We start from the raw sequence: 21,038 nt of genomic DNA, 5'->3' as shown, positions 1-21,038 counted from the left end.
TCACTGTTTCTGAGGATACCTTAGAAGTTTATTACCTTGATTATAGTAATGGTAACAAGTATATACATACATCCAAACTTACCAGGTTGTATATGCCAATTACATGCAGTTTTTTTGTACACCAATTAAAACTCAGTAAAGCTGTGGGGGAAAAAAGAAGTCCACCAGTGCTCCAATGCACAACAATAAGTAGATTAAGAATTCACTAGTTCTATAAGTAGCTGACAAATTTTTTCTTCTTTAAAAAAAATTAAGTTGCAAAACAGCAACCATCCAATTGATAATTTACACTAAATCTATAACTTTAGTCATATCTAGCACCAACAACGATAGCATTTACACTACAGTCAGTTTAAAGGGTTTAGATCACCACGGCTCAAAAATCTGGGACTCCATCATACTCGGCACTGTTCAGTGCTAAAACAGAAGAGGAGGAAGAAAAACGATTCTTATGCTACTACTCAGAAAAATGCGTTCTAAGTTCTTCCCAATACCGGGTTGTTCCTTTTCCACATGGAATGTGCAAGAGCAGGGGTGGTAAAGAACCAGTGGGCGAGTTGGCTCGCAGCATTTAATTTTGGTAAACACTTCAGAAAACTTTAGATGTGACCAAGCAGCTTTTAAATAAGGCACTCTTGATACTGTCTCAGAGAACTGTAAGGATATGTTTCTATAAACTGTAAACATACATAAAATTATTAGTACATCCTTTAAATGTTTTTTCCTGATGCCAACAAGCAAGTTATTCTTCTACTAGAATAACCACATGGCCCTGTTAAGTTCTGTGTAATTTTTCTCAGCAAGTCAAGCAGGCTAATAAATCAGATGCCCAAGGAATTCTTGTGCAATATTTCATACAAATATGTATTATTAAACAATAACACAATACTGACATGTTACATGTGCACAAAAAACTCAAAGTCTTTGTGTAGAAGAAAACATATTTCTAATGCCTCATAATTCTAAAACCCTATGCTCCTGCTATTTAAATTCCTCATCTATGCCTTTCTAGTTTGAGTGTAACTGTATCACATACTGGAACACGATTCACTTTATTACATCCATTATGAATACTGGCAATAGATAAGTCAATCTTAAAAAACACGGACATGTAAGGAGCTTGGAAGGTGTCATTCCCATGCACACAACGAGAAAAAACTTCCACAAATGGAAAACTAACAACTCTTCTTAGATCCTTTAGAGAACTGACCTCACAGAGCAAACTGCTGCCTCCAGAAATGGAGAGGCCAATACAGAAAATTACGACTTACTAGAGCAGAAACCCGTGAGTGAAGACCTCCAGGCAACCCAAGACCAGAGCAGGAAAACCGGAACAGTCACTGACGCACTGCTGCAGGATGAGTCTAGACAGTGTGCAAGTTTAAAAACTCCAGCAGTGCCTAGTCTTAGGGGGCCCCCTACACTTCTGTGTTACCCTCAGGAACTCTAACACACTCTCAAAGTGAAGATCAGAGAAAAATCTCCTTCTTCAGCAAAGACGGGAGAAAGGTAGCCATCTTAAGTAAGTCAGAACACTACAGGCCAGCGTCAGTGCATCTGATTCTGAAGTGACCTAACCAGAGACATATTCTCCCAGTTCCCTCTACACGGATATTCTGTCTACCAGCAGAGTCCTCCAAGAGTAGATGCCATCAAAACAGAAAATGCAACACCATCTTCTCAAATTCTAACTCTCTTAAATACATCGATGATTGGAAAATCATTCATCTTTCTTGGCTCCATCTTTCATGTTGATTAACTCCAGTTAAGACTATGCCACAGCCATTCAGGCTGAGAATCTTAGAAATGAGGGCTGGAAACAATGCGTAGTCTCTTTCTGGGGAGGAGAGTATTCACAGAATCTGAGTGCTGGGAGGAGCCTTGGAAGCAATCTGTGGTAGGCAACCTGTGAAACAGGTCCCAGTGATCCCTGTCTCCTGGTATTCACGCCCTTGTGAGCTCCTCGCCCTTCAGTGTGGGCTGGATTTAGTGAGTCAGTTCTAAAGGACAGAATACAGCAAAACTGGTGGGATGTTACAAAGACTCTGCCTTCCCTCTTGCTTGCCCTCTCTCGTGCATGCTAATGAAAGCCAGCCGTCTTGGTGAGAGCTGTCCTATGGAGAGACACACGGAGCAAGAAACTGAGGCTCTTATTCCAACTGAGACTCGTTAGGATTTAGAGGAACTGAACACCAACACCCACTTTGTTGAGCTTAAAAAGCAAATCCTCTCAGCCTTGACTCCCGAGACAACTGCAGCCCCAGCTGACACCTTAACTGCAGCTTAAAAGATACCCTAAATCAGAGGACTTGGCTACACAGCGCCTGGATTCCTGACCCATAGAATCTGTGAGATAATAGAAGTATTTTTCCTTAGAGCCACTATGGTTTAGGTTAATTTGTGTCATTTTAGGTAACTAATACTTTACCCAATCTCTGTATTCTCAGTGAGCTGATGGAGATCAGGAGAGGTTTGGTACTTTGAGCTCTCACAAACTCAGAGCAGACTGGAAGCTAGGCCCCAGGTGGGTTCTCTCAGCAACTCACAACGTGCTTCTGCAATCTGACACTACAAAGCTCGCCTGGCCTGGTCTGCTCTTCTTAACAAAGACTGCCCTCTAAAGAAACTTCTTTTTATCAGAGTCTAATGGGCTGGGGTTTTACCAGAAACCAACCAACTTTGTATAAAGCAAATGTCCAACCCTAGCCCACTTTAGCCTTCCACGTTGGGAAAAAGGAAATACCCAGCTGCAGCCTCCTCTAGCCTTTTTGCCTCAACTAAGGAGTAAAAAACAACAAAACTGAGAAGCACTTGTATAGGTTACAGTCCAGGGGCAGCAGCTCATGAAAACCTAACCACAGGGGTATACAATGCTTCCTCTCCCTCAAAACACTACCACCACATCTACAGGGCTCCTGTATGACAGGGAAATACAACTGAAAGAACTGGACATCTCAGCCCTTATTCAAGAAGAAGTCTCTAGGGAAACCAACAACAACACAGCACAACAACAAGCACACCAAAGGAAATTTTATCCTCCAACACCTACAACTACAGCCAACAGTAAACACAGCCTAACTCCCATCTAGGTAAACATAAAAACTCACACTACAGGCCGATTTACCTAAGTTACCCAGAGTACTGTCATGTCTGACTTTCAACCAAAACTACAAGGCAGCTAAAAACAATATGGCAACAGGATTCACATATTCTATAATCTTTAAAAAACTGCTGAAAATGTAATCATTGGTGAAACATATCACAGATAATAAATTATACACAATAACTTAACTGTATAGGTAACCATGCTTACTAACATATGCACTCATTTTATGCTTAAGTAAACTTGAACCTCTCCCATTAAAGTCAAGAGAAGCAAGGATGCTCAGCCAAGACTGACACTGTTCAACATACTGGAGGTCTGTCAGTGCAGTAAGATATCAACAGAGGAAAAGATTTATGTATCAGAAAAAGGCTGAAAAAATGTCATTATATGGAGAAATCTAGAAAATATAAAATGTTTAGTATGGTGTCTGGATAAAAAACTAATGTATAAAAATTATTAGCTGCCTACACACTAGTAAAAAAAATCTAATTAGGAAATGTAACAGAAAAATAAAATTTCATTCAGAATAGCAACAAAAATCCATTAAAAAATCTAGACCAAATCTAGTAAAAGACATACAAAACTTACATAATGAAATTTTAGGGAGAGAAGCAAGATAGCGGAGTAGAAGGATGCTCGTAGCTCACCCTCGACCACAAATACACCAAAACTCCCATCTACGGACCCACTCAGCCAACCAGAGCACCTGCCGAACTCCAACATAACATCACCCTCTTCGAAAGAAAGACAAAGACGCCAAAAATCTGGTAGGAGAAAAGGAAAAAAGAAAGAAGAAAAAGCAAAACAGTGCAGACCAGTCCCGCGGGGAGGGAGCGGCAAAGGAGGACTGGCGCTCGTTGGCTGGGTCTCCCCCCTCCAACGGAGAGGCCAGCGGGACGGAAGAGGGAGCCTCCGAGGCTCAGATCTGCCCCAAGCACCCCTTGACTGACAGAACCAAGTTAAATGGGCACAAAGGGTCCCCGCCACACCCAGCCCGAGACGCGGGCCAGCGGCTGGGGCCAGGACAGGCCGCCTGAGCCAGGCGGAGGCCTGGGGCGGCTGCACTGAGGCGGCCCCGGGGGAACTGCAGGGGGCTGCGCGCTGTGGCTGGGAGGGGATATGGAGCAGAACCACCTCGGCCCCCATAAACTGCGAAAAAAGCAAAGCAACACGGCTGGTGTGCCCTGGGGGGAGGGGCGCCACAGTCTTTGTCTCCTCAGACCCGCGGTGCCATTACTGGCGCTTCTCCTGAGAAGAGAGGCGGGGCGCAGCCACAGCCGCCACCTCCTCCTGTGTGCAGTGCCGGGGTGGGGGCGGGGCCGAGCCCTGAATCTGTACCGGGGGCTCCGCAACCTCCTGGGCAGGACTGAGACTTGTTTACAGCCCGAGGCAGATAGGATCCTTCTGCCCTGGCACCTCAGAGAACTCGCACCGCCAAGACAAACAAGGAGCTGAGATTTGGCATGGAGCAGGGGCGGGGCATTCCGTGGTCTTTCCTAAGTCTGCCTTCAGAGCGCCAACCCAGGGCAGAGCGGGCAGCTGCACAGAGCAGCAGAGGGACTGGCTCCTGGAGAGGGCGGGCGGCCACCCACTTTCCTGGCAGGAAAGCAGCCCCTGACCACGGTGCTGGGAGGGGGGCGCGATCCGCCCACCTGCCTCGCTGGAGCGCAGCATCTGACTGTGGCGTCGGGAGGGGGAGTGACCCGCCCGCCCACCCGGTAAGAGCTCAGCTCCTGACCCAGTGTTAGGAGGGGGTGCGATCTGCTAGCCGACAGCCACTGGGAGCTGCACAGACAGGGTGCCAACAGAGGGCTTCTGGAAACAGCAAGATGAGTTCGCGAAACAGGGCAAAGACACAAAGACCTCTCGATAAAATCTTTAAGAGCAGTCTCCAGGAGAACAGATCCTTTTTGTTTATTTGGTTTGGTTTGGTTTTTTTTAATCTTTTTTATATCTGTTCTACTTTCTATTACCTTTTTAATTTTCACTTTTTAAACAACTGTATATGTCTATAGTTTTAATGCCTTTAAAATTTTTCTTTTAAAATCTTTTTATTATTATTTTTAAAAATCCACCTCATTTCATTTTTATTTCTCTTGGTTTTGATCTCTTGTTATTGATTATACACAGGTTTGAAATATTGTTTTCTGATTTTTTTCTCCTTTTTTTTAAGGTTTTTAAAAGACGTCTCAATTCAATTGCTATTCTGCTTCAACTTGCTCTTCTATTATTGATTATATGTTGCTTTCAAACCTTTTTTTCTCCAGTCTTTTAAAATTCTCTCTCTTTTTTTATTCCTGCATAGGCTTTAGGTAGATAAATAAATAAAATCCTTAAGGACCACAATAGATAACTGATACTCCTTAAGCCACAGTGCCAGAGAGATATGAGCAATATGAAGAAGCAGAGGAACCACTCCCAATTAAAAGATCAAGAGAAATCCCCTGAAAGCACGATCAAGGAAATAGACATTGATGGCCTACTTGATCAAGATTTCAAAAAAGGAGTGATAAAAGTACTGAAGGAACTAAAAGAGATAGTGTTTAGAGATATAAAATATGTCAAAAATGAAATAGAAGCTATAAAGAAGAACCAAGTAGAATTAGTAAACTCATTTGCTGAGATGAGAGCTGACCTAAAGGCTGTACAAAGCAGGCTAGATAATGCAGAGGAATGAATAAGTGACCTAGAAGACATGACAACAGAAAGCACCCAATCAGAACAGCTGAGAGATAAACAAAAAAAAGACAATGAAAACAATATAAGGGACCTATGGGATAATATAAAGTGTGCCAATCTACGCATAATAGGGGTTCCAGAAGGGGAAGAAAGAGCAAAGGGAATTGAAAAGGTATTTGAAGAAATCATGACTGAAAACTTCCCAAACCTAAAGAAGGAATCAGATATCCAAGTACAGGAGGCTCAGAGGATCTGAAACAGGAAGAACCCAAACAGACCCACACCAAGATGTATCATAATCAAGATGGCCAGAGTCAAGGATAAAGAAATGATTCTAAAGGCAGCAAGAGAAAAGCATAGAGTGAGTTACAAGGGAACCCCCATAAGGCTCTCAGCTGATTTCTCTACACAAACACTACAGGTCAGAAGGGAGTGGCAAGATATATTCAAAGTCCTGAATGAAAAAAAGATGCAGCCTAAGATACTCTATCCAGCAAGGCTATCCTTTAGAATAGAAGGAGAGATAAAGAACTTCACAGACAAGCAAAAAGTAAAAGAGTTTAGCAACACTAAACCCATGCTAAAAGAAATATTCACAGGTCTACTCTAAATAGAAATGAAGCAGGATACTACAAAAATGAGAAACTTGTAACTGGAAAGGTGATAACTACCATGAATTCCAAACAGAATAAACGTAAAATTGTAAAAGACATCTAAATCACTAAGAGTGGGAGAGGGAAGCAAGGAAAGCCACTGTGGAAAACAGGACGGGGATTCCTCAAAAGACTAGGAATAAACTTACCATATGACCTAGGAATCCCGCTCCTGGGCATCTATCCAGAAGGAACCCTACTTCAAAATGACACCTACACCCCAATGTTCATAGCAGCGCTATTTACAATAGCCAAGACATGGAAACAGCCTAAATGTCCACCAACAGATGACTGGATAAAGAAGATGTGCTATATTTATACAGTGGAATACTATTCAGCCATAAAAACTGACAACATAACGCCATTTGCAGCAACATGGATGTTCCTGGAGAATGTCATTCTAAGTGAAGTAAGCCAGAAAGAGAAAGAAAAACACCATGAGATCACTCATATGTAGAATCTAAAAAGAAAAAAAAAAAACATAAATACAAAACAGAAACAGACTCATAGACATAGAATACAAACTTGTGGTTGCCAAGGGGGTCGGGGGTGGGAAGGGACAGACTGGGAGTTTTAAAATGCAGAATAGATAAACAAGATTATACTGTATAGCACAGGGAAATATATACAAGATCTTGTGGTAGCTCACAGCAAAAAAAAAGTGACAATGAATATATGTATGTTCATGTATGACTAAAAAATTGTGCTCTACACTGGAATTTGACACAACATTGTAAAATGACTATTACTCAATTAAAAAATGTTTAAAAAATGTAATTTTAAAGCTGAGTGAAAGAATATGTAAAGGTCTATATAAATGAAGATGTATGCCATGTTTCTCAATGGGGTTACTCAAAATTTTTAAAAATGTCAAGTCTCATCCAATCATGCTCTAGATTCAATGCCATTCTAAAGTAAACACTTACAGGATTAAAAATATGCATTATGAAATATCTCATACAAAGAAAAAACAAAGAATATCATAATAAGGACCCATGTAACAACAGTCCAGCTTAACAATAATACCAACATAGTTTTAAAAGAAGAGCTATATACTAAGAAAATGTAGCAATTAAAACACTACAGTAATGGCACAGGTGTAAACACATGTACCGAAAGAACAGAACAGATTTCAGACTCTTTAAATATATGAAAATGGAGTATGTAATAAAGGTGGCATTCCAAATCACCAAAAAAAAAAAAGTGGCTTTTTAATAAACCTTTTTTAGATAACTGATTAACATGAAAGAACAATTAGACCCTTGCCTCATGCCACGTAAAGCAATCTTCCAGACTTCATAGACCAAAGAGCTAAATGTAAAAACCTATATTATAAGCAGAAGGGAAGACGGTGGGGTACTAGGTAGCACCAGTCATCTGCATCCCCACCACAACTGAACTGGCAGAATCTGTCTGATTTATCTCTTCTGGGACTCTGGAGTCCATTCAAGGCTTGCAACTTCCAGAGGAAAACTTAGAAGGTAAACTGCAGTTAATTTCGGTGTCAGGTCTTAGAACAGAAGCAGCTTACCCACCCCCGTCCCCCTTCTAGCTGTGCCTCTCAGTGTATTTCCCACACAGCCAATGGGAGCCAAGGTGGGCAAAAAGGACCCTATCCTCCAAATATTTCTGCTTCTGCTCAAAGAACAGGAGACATGGAGGTGGGCAGACACTGTTGACACACCTTTCCCAGTACTGCAACCCTCCCCACCTGACTGAAGCAACTTCCAGGGGGTTTAAAAAGCCACCACCCTTTCCTCTCCTCTCTGTCCGCCAATTTTTCACTTTTCCCTCTTTCCAGAACCAGACATTAAAGACTAGGCCATTCAAAACAACCGCATATAAAAGGAAGATTACAAAGTGATTGTGTATGACCAAGGAAAAGCTCAGAAAAGATCCGAGGAGACTTTAAGATTATACCTCATTCTCTCTTTTGTGTTGTTACAATGTAAGCAAAACAGAATTAAACAAATTCACTTAAGCAGCCAGCCAACCAGCCAACTAGCTAGCATGCATGCACATTCTTCAAGGTACTGGATTTGATCCTGAACATACGAATATCAAGGCCCCTAAAGGACTGCAAATGTGGTGGGTGAGACTGTAGCACAGTTACTCACTAAGCAAGAAGTTCCACCCTGCCACAGTGACATGAGCTAGGAGAGCTGGTGGAAGTGCAGATGAGGTATCAGCCAAGTCAGAGTGAGCTGGGGAAGATTTTAGAGAGTTGACATTTGATCAAGGCATCTTAGATGAAGAGAAAACTGGGGGGGGGGGGGGGCAGAATTTTAGCAGAGATAACACAATGTGCATAAAAAATGGCGCATGTACCGAGAAGTCAGCCAAGATCACTTCTATCCATGTGACTTTGGGCAAAAAACTGCTGTTTCAACTGAAAGTTAAGGATTAACAGTATCTTCTTCAGAGCTGTTGAAAATGAGGCCGCACGTCGAGAAGGACGTGGGGTCATCTGGCTACGACACCTTCCACCCACTTATCTCCAAAGCTGACTAAGCTGACCTCCCTCGGGTTGCTGTCCCCCTCCCCTCTCACGGCTCCTTGAGAAGCTAGTGCGCTCGGGACAAGAGCACGGCCTTCTCACTCACACGCACTGGTCTGGCACAGCCCTTCACACAGTATTTACTCAAAAAACATTAAGCTTCTTTTTTTCTTTTACTAACCAGATGTTTATAATTCCACTGACACTCCTTAGAGCTGCCCTCCCATCACTGCTGGGGTCCTGGTTCTCAGCTTGAGGATGAGTGGTATGTTTAATAAGCAACCCACCCAATCTGTGCATGCATTTCATTACTCCATACTCACAGGCTGAGGCTGCTCTGCAATACAGCAGTTGAAACACAACCAGAATTCACTCATGCTTTAGTCCAGGTTACAGACGAGCACCAATGACGTTTCCAAAGCTCAGCTCAGGAAGCTTCACAAAGCACGCTTCTCAATATGATGAATGTCCAGTGATGTCAAAATAATGACTTAATTACTTCTCTGTGTTTTTGTTCCTGGAGATCAAGTATTTTCTATAGCCAGTCTAAAAATAAAATGGTCGGATTGTTTCCTTTCTTTGCTTCTGAACCACCAGGAAAGGTATAAAAATTGCTGTCTGGACTAGGCGCCTGTAACAGGTAGTCTAGGAAAAAAAAGAAAACAAGTTACTTTACTTATCCTTAGAAGTTTCATTTCTTAAATCTGTGATAGGATTATTTCCCCCCAAAATTAGATACTAAAAAAAAATCGAGATTTTAATAAGCTGATATTCATTCAACAAAAAAATATTTGTGTACTTTTGAGGGTCAGGTATTAGGAATACAGCAGTTGAAAGTAGACAATAATCCTTGCCTTCACAGAGTATTCTATTTTACGTCTATCAAAGCTTTCTCCAAAGCCATGAACCCTAAACCTGGTAAGACATAAATAAGTTATTTTGATACTTGCATGTAAGATCTTCAGTGAAGATTAACACACATATGCTCAATGTTACAAATGTGGGTAGTAATAAAGCATGAATTTAAGACACTGATTACACACAGTCCAGAGGATGTGTCCTGTAACATACTACAGGAAAATGACACACTCAGATCTAAGCATATGTTCAAGAAGGAAAATCAGAAAGAAGAAAACGTACATTCTTGCCAGTTAAAATTCAGAACCTACAATGCTTATTTTCAAGAAGGGATGAACGTTCCTCATCTCACCCAAACCCCAAAACAAGGAAGTAGCTGTCTTGCAACTTGGTTTGTCCACTGAAATTAGAAAAATACTATGAAGGTTTATAAGCTCAGAAGAATAGTGTTTCATTTATTTCCTTCTTAGCAAGAATATAAAAGCAAGGGGTTAAATCCACAACATCATGAACATTACTTCAGTGCTATGCTATTTATTTAACAAGCTTAATTCCACCCTGAATCAAAGACCTTGGCCATTAAAAAATCATCGTGAAGTGAAATCTCTTTTAACCAATTCTATGAAAACAAATACCCCTTTGTCTGAAGCTGAAAATCTTTATGCTCATCACTGCTGTTTGTAGCACATACAAACATGGAGCTGCTGTAATGTTTCAAATCTACTAGACTTAAAATTTGATGCTGTAAAATCTATTATTTGATTTATTCCATCATCACACTTTCTCATCTACATATAAAGCTAGGCAATTTTCTTTTTACTTATATATTCTCTTCGCCAGAAACCACTTTCAAATACTAATTTTACACTGGGAAGTATTTTATTTTCTTCTTTTAACTGAATAAATGTTCCTTCTGTTGAATACTTAAAATTAATAAATGGCTTCTGCATTTACAATCCGCAATTTCCCAAATTCAAATTTCCTCCCCATTTAAAGTTAAGCTATTCCTTATTTTGTGAATTTTAAAATATATATTTTCCCACTCCCATGTACTACTTTGAAAATGACATTCATAGTGTTTCCTACTTCTTAGTGTTTAGCTGAAGAATGACTTCAGCAGACAGAAAGGATACTTCAGTATATCCACCATCATCAGATAACAGATCTGATGAAATGTATTTTCAGACCAAGGGTATGTTTGCAACTCCACAGGTTTTTATTTGCTGAGTAAACATTTAAATCTAAAAATGTTTCAGACATGCCTTGGAATATCATACTAGTACACTTTTTCCATCATTTTGCTTTTCTAAACAAAATTCCTTTCTAGAACTTTTTTTTCAAAAATGTATATACTTAAGACACATTTATACATAAATACCTTTAGAGAAGTACTGAATTTATCACAAAAATTTCAACACTGCCACTAATAATAAATACACTAATAGTTACTTTCACTTCTTGAGCTGAAGTTTGCTTAAACTATGTCCATTTTGAAAACCTTACTTTTCTTAAAATCTTAAGATAACAGAAGTGGTGTCACTTTGCAACAACATCAACAACTAAACTTGGCTTTAAACACAACTCAGCACATTCCACACATAAATAAGGGGTCAAACTGGACCAGAGAGCATTTCACAAACTCATAGTTTCACAAGACATAAGATTTTAGAAAAGCTTAAGTGAATTGTCAGGCCACTTAGTGACTGGCAGAGCTTCCTTGCATTAAAAGCTCAGTCTCCTGACTTTTAAAGACACTAGCATGAGTGAAAAGTGTGGTAGTACTATTCTCTGGTCAAAAATGTAACCATCTCAGCCTCCTCTCCTTGTCACTTTTCACACCTAAATCAAATGCTGCAGATATTAACTTTATACCTCTGTGAACAGTTTTGCTGCTGACAATTTAAAGAATTTACATTTCAACATCCTCCCCACAATTTAGTAAAATTGCTTTTTTAGGTATGCTTCCAAAGAAACAACAATAAAGCCATGATTTGAAAGGCAAGATAATGAGCATACCTTTAGCCAAGTTCTTTCTTTCTTTAACGTGGAATACTTGAACTCAGTTGAGGTATTGAGCATGCTTAGTTTGTGTGAAACAATCTGACGTTTAGAATTTAGACTTTGAAATAAAACATATGTGGTAGTTGTTAGTACTATAGTAATTTTAGAAATGTTAGCTTGGGCAAGTGACAAGCTCTATCATTACTTATAGAAATGGAATGCTGCACTGCCAGTATCATAGGTCTGAAATAAGAACTAAATTAAATGATGTACACAAGGGCACTGTATATATTATAAAAAGCTACAGTGATATAAGATGCTCTTATTTATTATCAGAATTAAAATAGCAAATAGCAGAAGGAAGTAGCAAAAAACAAGTAATCTGTAACAGCTGTAAATTTTTAGAAAACCTAGATTCTATTCAAAAAGATGAATAAAATGAAAAAAATAAATTGTGGTCCATTCATACAAAAAAATACTATTCAAAATGAAAATGAATGGTAGCTTCATCCAGCACACTGACGTGTTACTGAGGAAACAAAGCAAGGCACAAAACAATACACACGGGATGACATCATCTACATGAATTTCAAAAACCACTTCAAACTTTTGTTTAGAGATGCATAAAGAGGTATAAAAGTAAAGCAAGAAAATTATGATAAAAGTCAGGAAAGTGGTGACTACCTGTAGAGCTAAGGGCAGAGACTGAGAATTCGAAGTGATGCAACAAGGGCTCTTAGAATGCTGACAATACTCCACCTCTTCACCTGGGTGGTAGTTACACAGGGACTTGCTTGAAAAATTTTGTATTAACTAGTATATTTATGGTCTATGCAATTTTCTACATATCGTATCTTTAAATAATAACAATTTAAATGAAATGAAAGTAGAAGAGCAAATACTAATTTCTAATGGTCCATAATAGAGTGATGAAAATTAGGAATGGAAATACAAGACATAAAATCAAATAAAAACGAACATCCTTGCTAGATACTTTGGAGGACTTGGTAAAATTTGTGAGGTTTGGGTGGGGAGAGGGATGATGACGTCGAAAGTTCTATGAGCTGCCAAAGAGCTTTCCACCAGAAATGCAAAAATTACTAATCAATGACTAAGCATGAATTCTCAATAAAACTTATTCATAGCCGCACTAGCACAAAATCTGTCCCAATCTAGTAAAAATGATTCTTTGATACTGATTTATGGTACAGGATCCTTTTGGGGAAAAAAATAGCCCATTCAAAAAAGAACTTTCAAACTACGTGCTTACTACAGACTTACTTTTCTGTGGCTAATCAAAGTTCAATCAAACCATTGTTCCCTCAACTCAGTTATAAACGACACATTAACTATTAAAATAAGAGGGTTGATTTTTTCCCCCTATATCTGAAATGACTGAGTATAGATTAGTCTTTCTTATCGTTTCACGTAAATGTAGTCACACACACTCTTTAAAAAAATATCTGGTTTTCATTGAGCTTGTTTTTGAGATTTACCTATGTTAATCCATACAGATTACCACTGCACATACATAGCACAATTTAACTACTCATATGTTAAGCATTACTGTGATTCTAGCTTTTTTTAGCTATTAAAAACAATGGTGCTCTGAATTAGTGTATATAAATGCTTGTGTAAAAATAAATTTTCACTTATCTGGAGTCAGTATTTAGGAACAGAATTGCTGACTCATACTTTAAATACCATTTTATCTTTGTAAGAAACTGTTTACCAGTTTTCCAAATCGATTGTATCATTCTGCATTTGTGCCAGCAATGTATGAGTTCTAGCTGTTCCACATCCTACCAATACTCTGTACATCAGTCCTTATAATTTTAATCATTCTAGTGGGTATGAAATACTATCTTCCTGTGGTTTTAATTTGCACTTTCCTAATAACTAATGATACTTAGTCTTTTCATGCAAGCCATTCACATTATCTTCCATGGTTAGGTACTCTCAGATCTCCTGCCCAGGTTTGAATTTAACTGTCTTCTTCAGCTGTATTCTTTCACATATTCTAGATAAAGTCCTTTGTCTGATACGTGTATTCTGAATATTTTTTCCTGGTCTTTGGCTTTCTTTCCTTTTTTTCTTTCTTTTTTTTAACGGTATCTTTCAAAGACTTCAAGGTTTTTAATTTGATGAAGTCTATGTCACCTATTTCATCTTTTATGATTTGTGTTTTGTGGTCTATTAAATTTCTGCATATCCCTCAAATATGACTTTTTTCCTATTATTTTCTTCTAGAATTTCCAGTTTTTACTTTTCCAGTGATTTTTGATGGTACACAGTAAAAGTCAAAGATTCCGTTTTTGACATGGATATGCTGGTTGCTGTTTCAGCTCATCTGCTGAAGGTGATATCCCCTTGCCGACTGGCTTGACTTGGCACTTTTTATTAAAAATCCAGTAACTGTGTGTAAGTTCCGGTCCATTTCTGGGCTGAATATTAAATTGGTCTGTTTGTTGATCCTATACCTATGCCAGTGACAGACTGTCTTGACACTATAGTTTTACATTAAGACTTTAAGTCAGGGAGTCATTATTTTACAAGATTGCTTTGGATTGTCTAGATGCTCTGCACTTCCATATATACTTGAGAATCAGTTTGTCCATGTCTATAAAAGAGTCTCCTCCAAATCTGACTGGGATTGCATTTATTTTAACAATTATTTGGAGGAGCTTTACATTTGAACAATATTTAGTATCTAATTCATTAACGTGGCATATCCAATAGTTTAAAGTTTTTAGTATACAGGTTTTCCATGTATTTTGTTGTGTCATTTTTCCTTTTTAACTTTGTTTACAGCTTTCATATGGAAGCTTTCAAGTCCAATGTCCATTTTCACCACAGATTAGGGGGTTGGTTTACCTTACGTCACATTTTCATCAGAGACCAGGGGGTTGATTTTACCTACCTCTGGATTATAAACCTATCATGGCACACGGTTTCACTTGGGTTTACTTTTACAAATTGACTTGGACAATAGTATTTTACAGATGTACGTAGGTAACATCTTCATAGTCTACTCAGACATTTTCTTTCTGACATCTCCCTCTTCCTCTTAATTAAAATTCAGGTATTTAACACCAAACATATAAATATCATTATGGTAAGGGAGAGATTATTATACTGGCTCAAACCTGAAAGAGTTTACATACAAACACAGAGGAAAGTAACACAAAGAAAGAAAACTACCATCCCATTCTCTACTGCCTACACTTCTTGGATGAGAATGACTGCCATGTTTTACCTTCCTCCCTCTCCTTTTCCCTTCCTGCTACCTTCCTCCTTTCTCTTTTCCAGTTTCTTTCTCCCCCTTTCTCTTTCTTTTTTCTATCTCTTCAGCCACTCTCCTTAAACCTACATTAGCTACCTAGAGTTAGAAATAACAATAGTGTGACACATAGTAAGGTTTCAATTTATTAGCTGATGGGTTGAAAGCTGTATTAATACTCTGACCTTTTCTTCTGAGTCTAGGCAGACATTTATAACCACCTGCTAACCAACATCTCATGTGGTCTCCTAGTACCTTAACCACATTATTTGTAACACTGAACTCACTGTCTTTCCCCCCATATCTATGTCTATGTTACCTTTCCTGGTGTGTGGCACCACCATACAATGTTTTCCAAGCAACACATTTTCAAATTCTATCCCACTACCTGAAGTTTCATGAATAAAGCCATACTGTAAAATGCTTCCTCATATGCAAAAAAAAAAAAAAATCTTTACTGTTATTCAAATAATAATACAAGCATAAAGATTTAAAAAATCAATAGGTAATAAAAAGCTATTAAAAATGGCATATCTCTGTGATTTATGTCCAAGAGTGTTCTGCTATGTTTTCCTCTAGGAGTTTTATAGTATCTGGTGTTACATTTAAGTCTTTAATCCATTTTGAGTTTATTTTCGTACGTGGTGTTAGAGAATGTTCTAAATTCAGTCTTTTACAGGAAGCAATATATTGTTTGAATCAGCTCCTGGAGCAATGGAAATAAAAGGAAAAATAAACAAATGGGATCTAATTAAATTTAAAAGCTTTTGTACATGGTATTGGTACAAAAATAGACACACAGATCAATGGAACAGAATAGGGAGCCCAGAAATGAACCCACAAACTTTTGGTCATTTAATCTTTGACAAAGGAGGCAAGAACATACATGAAGTAAACACAGTCTCTACAGCAAAAGGTGTTAGGAAAACTGGACAGCTGCATGTAAATCAACAAAGTTAGAATACTCCCTCACACCATACACAAAAATTAACTCAAAATGGCTCAAACACTTAAACATAAGACAAGACACTATAAACCCCTTAGAAGAAAACATAGGTAAAACATTATCTGACATACATCTCAGCAATGTTCTCCTAGGGCAGTTTACCCAAGCAATAGAAATAAAAGCAAAAATAAACAAACGGGACCTAATTAAACTTAAAAGCTTTTGCACAGTAAAAGAAACCATAAGCAAAACAAAAAGACAACCTATAGAATGGGAGAAACTGTTTGCAAATGATGTGACTGACAAGGGCTTAATTTCTAAAATATACAAACAGCTCAGACACCTTAGTATCAAAAAAACAAGCAACCCAATCCAAGAATGGGCGGAAGACCTAAACAAGCAATTCTCTAATAAAGACACACAAATGGGCAATATGCACATGAAAAAATGCTCAGCATTACAAATTGTCAGAGAAATGCAGATAAAACTACAATGAGGTATCACCTCATACCAGCCAGGATGGCCATCACTGAAAAGTCTAGAAACAATAGTTGCTGGAGAGGGTGTGGTGAAAAGAGAACTCTCCTACTCTGTTGGTGGGAGTTTAGATTGGTGCAGCCACTGTGGAGGACAGCATGGAGGTTTCTTAAAAAACTAAAAATAGACTTACCTATCAATCCTAGTCCTGGGCCTAAACCCGGAGAAAAAATAAAATTCAGAAAGACACATGCACCCCAATGTTCATAGCTGCACTATTTACAATAACAACCCAAATGTCCATCAACAGATGACTGGATAAAGAAGATGTGGTATATACATATATACAATAGAATACTACTCAGCCATAAAAAAGAATAAAATAATACCATTTGCAGCAAAATGGAAGGACCTGGAGATGGTCATTCTAAGTGAAGTGGGCCAGAAAGAGAAAGAAAAATGCCATATGATATCACTTATAGGTGGAATCTTAAAAAAAAAAAGGCATAAATGAACTTATTATTTATACCTTAGATGACTGATTTCTTGAATATGTGTAAGCACTTTTGACTGGCCTTTATGATTGGACTACTGTATCCTATTGATTCTTATTTTGTGGTTGGCTCTATTCCTTTGATAACTATGTAAGTTTAAAAAGCTAAAGCTCTAAACTATTCTTAGAAACAATGATCAGTACATATACGGAAACTAAAAAATATGTGCAGTATATTGTGTATACGTATTTACATGCAAAAAAGTAAAATTTAAAGAAGAAACCACAAAAATAATTAACTGATTAAAAATGGCAAGTCTCTGACCTATCCCTCTCCATCTGTTAGTAGTAGTCATTTTTAACCTGCCAAGGTGTTTCTGCTGATATTTATGAGTAAGATGTCTATTGCTATTTCTTCTTCTTAATTTTTAGATAATTTAAACTGACTTTCTGTTAAAATAGACCGGGATATGTCTTGTTTTTTTTTTTAGATATCACCTCCCACCCTCAAACTTCCTTCCACTCTCATCATCACTGATAATTAGTAATTTTGGTTGAATCAATATTCAACGTTTATGCTATTATCATTGCCACTGCTGACACAAATAACCTATTCAAAGTAGCTATTTTTTTCCGAATAATGTTTTGTTTACCTGAAGTTAGTAACTCCTGAGCTCCCTTTTGCTTAATTTTTCAATTTAACCTATACCAGAACTGTAAAACACCTTAATTACATCTGTAAAAGACCTGTAATTTCCAAATACCTGAACATGTGTGTAGATGTCCTGATTCAAATTTTCCTTTGGTGTCTTCACAGAACTACCTAGCCTCTTCCTTCAATCTTTACTAGCTGCTCTTAAGGCAAGTTCCCTCAGTTCCTTTCTTAAGTTGATGCCCTGTTATTAAGAATTTTGTCCTCCTTTTTTCATCCCCCTCAGCTTATTTTGTAAAATCACATACTCCAGCAGCTTCTTAAAAAATGGTGCAGGGAAGAAAAATGTTTTGAATACTTGCATTTTACATCTGATTGGCCATTTGGTTAAATACAGAATACCAACTTTAAGATCTTTTCCTCAGGACTTTAAAGGCACTGTTTCACTGTTTACTGCCTTCAAGAGTTGCTGCTGAGAAGTCTGGTTACATGCTAATTCTGTTTCCTTTCTGGTGATGTATTTCTCTCCTCACTGGAAGTTTAAAGATTTTCTCTTCACCTCTGGAGTTCTCAAATTCCACAGAGATGCCACTTAGTTTGGTCCTTTTTCATTCATTGTGCTCGGGAATGGACGAATTCTTTCACTGTTGTGAGAATTTAAAAAAAAAACTTATACAGAGCACATGTAAGTGTAAGTGATGCTGATGATCACTAATATTTGTCCACATTTACCAATTTCTTTGATCACCATTGTTTCTGGCATCTCAATTCTTTAAAGTTCAACTTCCTTCTGCATAAAATACATATTTTAACATTTTTTAATAGTACATCCTTTTTAACATTCAGCTATAAGTGGAAAGCTGCTCAGTTGTTTCTCTAAAATTACAGGCTTTTTCATTTTAATTGTGAAGTAATTTACTTATAGAAGAGCTGCCAAAGCAGAAATCTCCCACGTGCCCTTCACTCAGATACACAACCTGTTAAATAGCACAATGTCTGCATTCTGCCCTTATTCTTGCATGACAGATTAGCTAAGTTGAGAATTCTTAGTCCGCGGTGCTCTTCCTTCAGTCCTTTGCAGATGTTATTCTGACCACTACTGTTGCTGATGAGAAGTCAACTGTCAAACTAATTTTTGGTCCTTTAAATATAAATTTGTTTTTTCTCTACAGATACTTTGAAGACTGTCTTCGCGTTTGGCCACAATTTCACCGACTCTCTACTTTCAGATTCGCGTCAGTTTATGATTCTTTCACCTGTTTCTACTGCTGTTTAACCTTTGCTATTAATATTTCCCCCAAAATAATGACTTTTATTTCAATAGTCACAATTTTCATTTCAATTAATTCTATTTGGTTCGTTTGCAAATTCACTTACTTCAGTGTCTTAGTCTTTCATTTAGACGCTTCAGACAGACTTGTTTAATACTGTTTCTCTGACTTAAATCAATTCCTAGTCATCTAAGTAGCCTTGCTGGACTGTGAGATCCTAACTCTTCCTCATGTTGGACATTTCCTGGTAATTGTCTTGCTATGATTTTCACCTTGACTGGGAAGGTGTTTTTCCTGGTGCTCCCTGGTTGAGGAACAAGCCCTAAAGAGCAAGCAGTATGCAATCGCTAGCACTTAGAAACCCACAAAGTTTACAAATTCAAGCATAAGTTTTAATTTAATTTCTTGGCTCGTGACTCTCATATCACATGGACAGTACACATTCACATTAAACACTGGTGTCGAGACGCAAGCCTGGGAAGACAGTATAATGCAGTGATTTAGAACTTGGATTCTGAAGCTAGACAGCGTAAGCTGGAATCCTGCATTGTTCCACTCACTGGACGGATGGTCTCGGGCAGGTTACTTAACTTCTATGTGTCTCAGTTTGCAGCTCAATCAAATGCAGTTTATAATTGTATCTACCTCAAAGGTGTATATGAGGTTTAAGTGAGTAAACTTAAATTGCTTAGAATAGTGCTTGGCACACAGTAAGATTAAATACATTAATAAACAAATGAATGAATATGTCTTTGTTGTTACTATGATCTTCATCACCACTATCTTTTTTTCTTTCCACCCAGAAAACTGAGCAGAGACAAGCTTCCTTGATGCTAACTTAGAGGATAAAGAGTTTTTTCTAGTCAGTCTCCCTTTCTTAGATGGAGTAGCATACATATATACATACAAAAAAATGAATCTGTTTATTATTATTTATATTTAAAAGGGCAAGTGAAGCAGGACAGCATTAAGTTAGTCTATGGTACACAATTAGATTAACAATACAGAGGGTTTACAGTCGATAAGTAAGTCTAACTTGGTTCATCTATCATTTATTAATTGTAAAAAAATATATACTCTTGTAATAAATTGTGTTTAGTTAGGTTTTCTCTTCTCAGTATGGAAGGCTTTGGATATCAGAGGATTAAACTTTTAGAAGGGAATGCTTGTTCAATACCTACTCTACTGCCTGCAGTGGCTGCCTAGTCTGTTTTGCAAAAGGAAGAGAGGAGTTAACTAACAGGCTTAAATAATGTGAAGTATGTGTAATCCATGCTTCCTGGTCCCACAAGGAAACCTTATCCGTCCCACAGGGATGTGAAAGTTGATTAGGCACAAAGTGCAGTCATTTATCTGGGTGTGGAACAAGGTGAGGTGGAGACCAGGCTTTGATACCACGTTTCAGGTTCATCCCCAGGGAGGAAAAAGATCACAGTGATTTACATTTGATTGCTACTTGCTTTGTGACTATTGTTACAATAGTCTTTTTGTTAACTTGATATTTTCCCCCAAATAAAATGATGTATTCTCAGCTGCCAATGATTTTTTTTGGCTAGGAGGAAGTTTTACAAGATTAATTTGTTCCAACAGAATTATGTCATGCTACAGAGTGCTCTTAGTTATTTCATATTTCTCCACCCCAACAATGCCACAAAAATTTACATCAAATTGTATTATCAAAATGCCTATCAACTGAAACATTATGCTGTAAATCAGGAACTGACAAAAGAAACATTATAAACTGACTATACGTCAGTGTTCAAAAATTAAATTAAAAAATGCTTATTACCCCTGCACAAGAGATGATTTATGTTATTAGGTCAAGTTTTTTCTCAAGACAAACATCCAGCACAAACAAAGAAGCCACACACAATGCATTATAGTTATCATATATTTCTCATCATTACTAAGTTAAACAATGACAGTATCTGTGGAAAATGTTCTGTGACAAATATATATCTATTGTTAAAGACTGATCAGCTATATAATGTATGCACAGCTGTGGACTCACAGACCTACCCTACATTATTATCTCCTCCACAGTTGCTTAGGTCTCTGTACAATTGTCCTTAAGGCTAGTTATTCCTATTCTTAGGGTGGACTATGAGGAAAAAAGGAAACCAAT

General features: G+C 37.9%; 2 protein-coding genes across 7 annotated transcripts in view; both read right to left on the bottom strand.

Moving 5' to 3' along the window:
• The window catches only part of CDC42SE2 (CDC42 small effector 2), a 42,140-nt gene extending 32,740 nt beyond the window's left edge, over positions 1–9,400 (bottom strand). The window contains exon 1 of the mRNA XM_064483832.1: positions 9,259–9,400. Within this exon, the coding sequence (XP_064339902.1) occupies positions 9,259–9,312 (54 nt within the window). The 5' untranslated portion in view covers positions 9,313–9,400. The remainder of the gene's footprint in view (positions 1–9,258) is intronic.
• Positions 1–21,038, bottom strand: part of LYRM7 (LYR motif containing 7) — a 153,502-nt gene that overhangs the window by 32,740 nt on the left and 99,724 nt on the right. For all 6 annotated transcript variants that reach the window (XM_064483821.1, XM_064483816.1, XM_064483822.1 and 3 more), the window contains one exon: positions 9,259–9,580. The gene's annotated coding sequence lies outside the window, so the exon portion shown is untranslated. The remainder of the gene's footprint in view (positions 1–9,258; positions 9,581–21,038) is intronic.

This window comes from Camelus dromedarius, chromosome 3 (genome assembly GCF_036321535.1).
Source record: "Camelus dromedarius isolate mCamDro1 chromosome 3, mCamDro1.pat, whole genome shotgun sequence".
Classification (NCBI taxonomy): domain Eukaryota; kingdom Metazoa; phylum Chordata; class Mammalia; order Artiodactyla; family Camelidae; genus Camelus; species Camelus dromedarius.
Note: the sequence above shows the minus strand (reverse complement) of the source record. Positions and strands in the feature narration are given on the sequence as shown.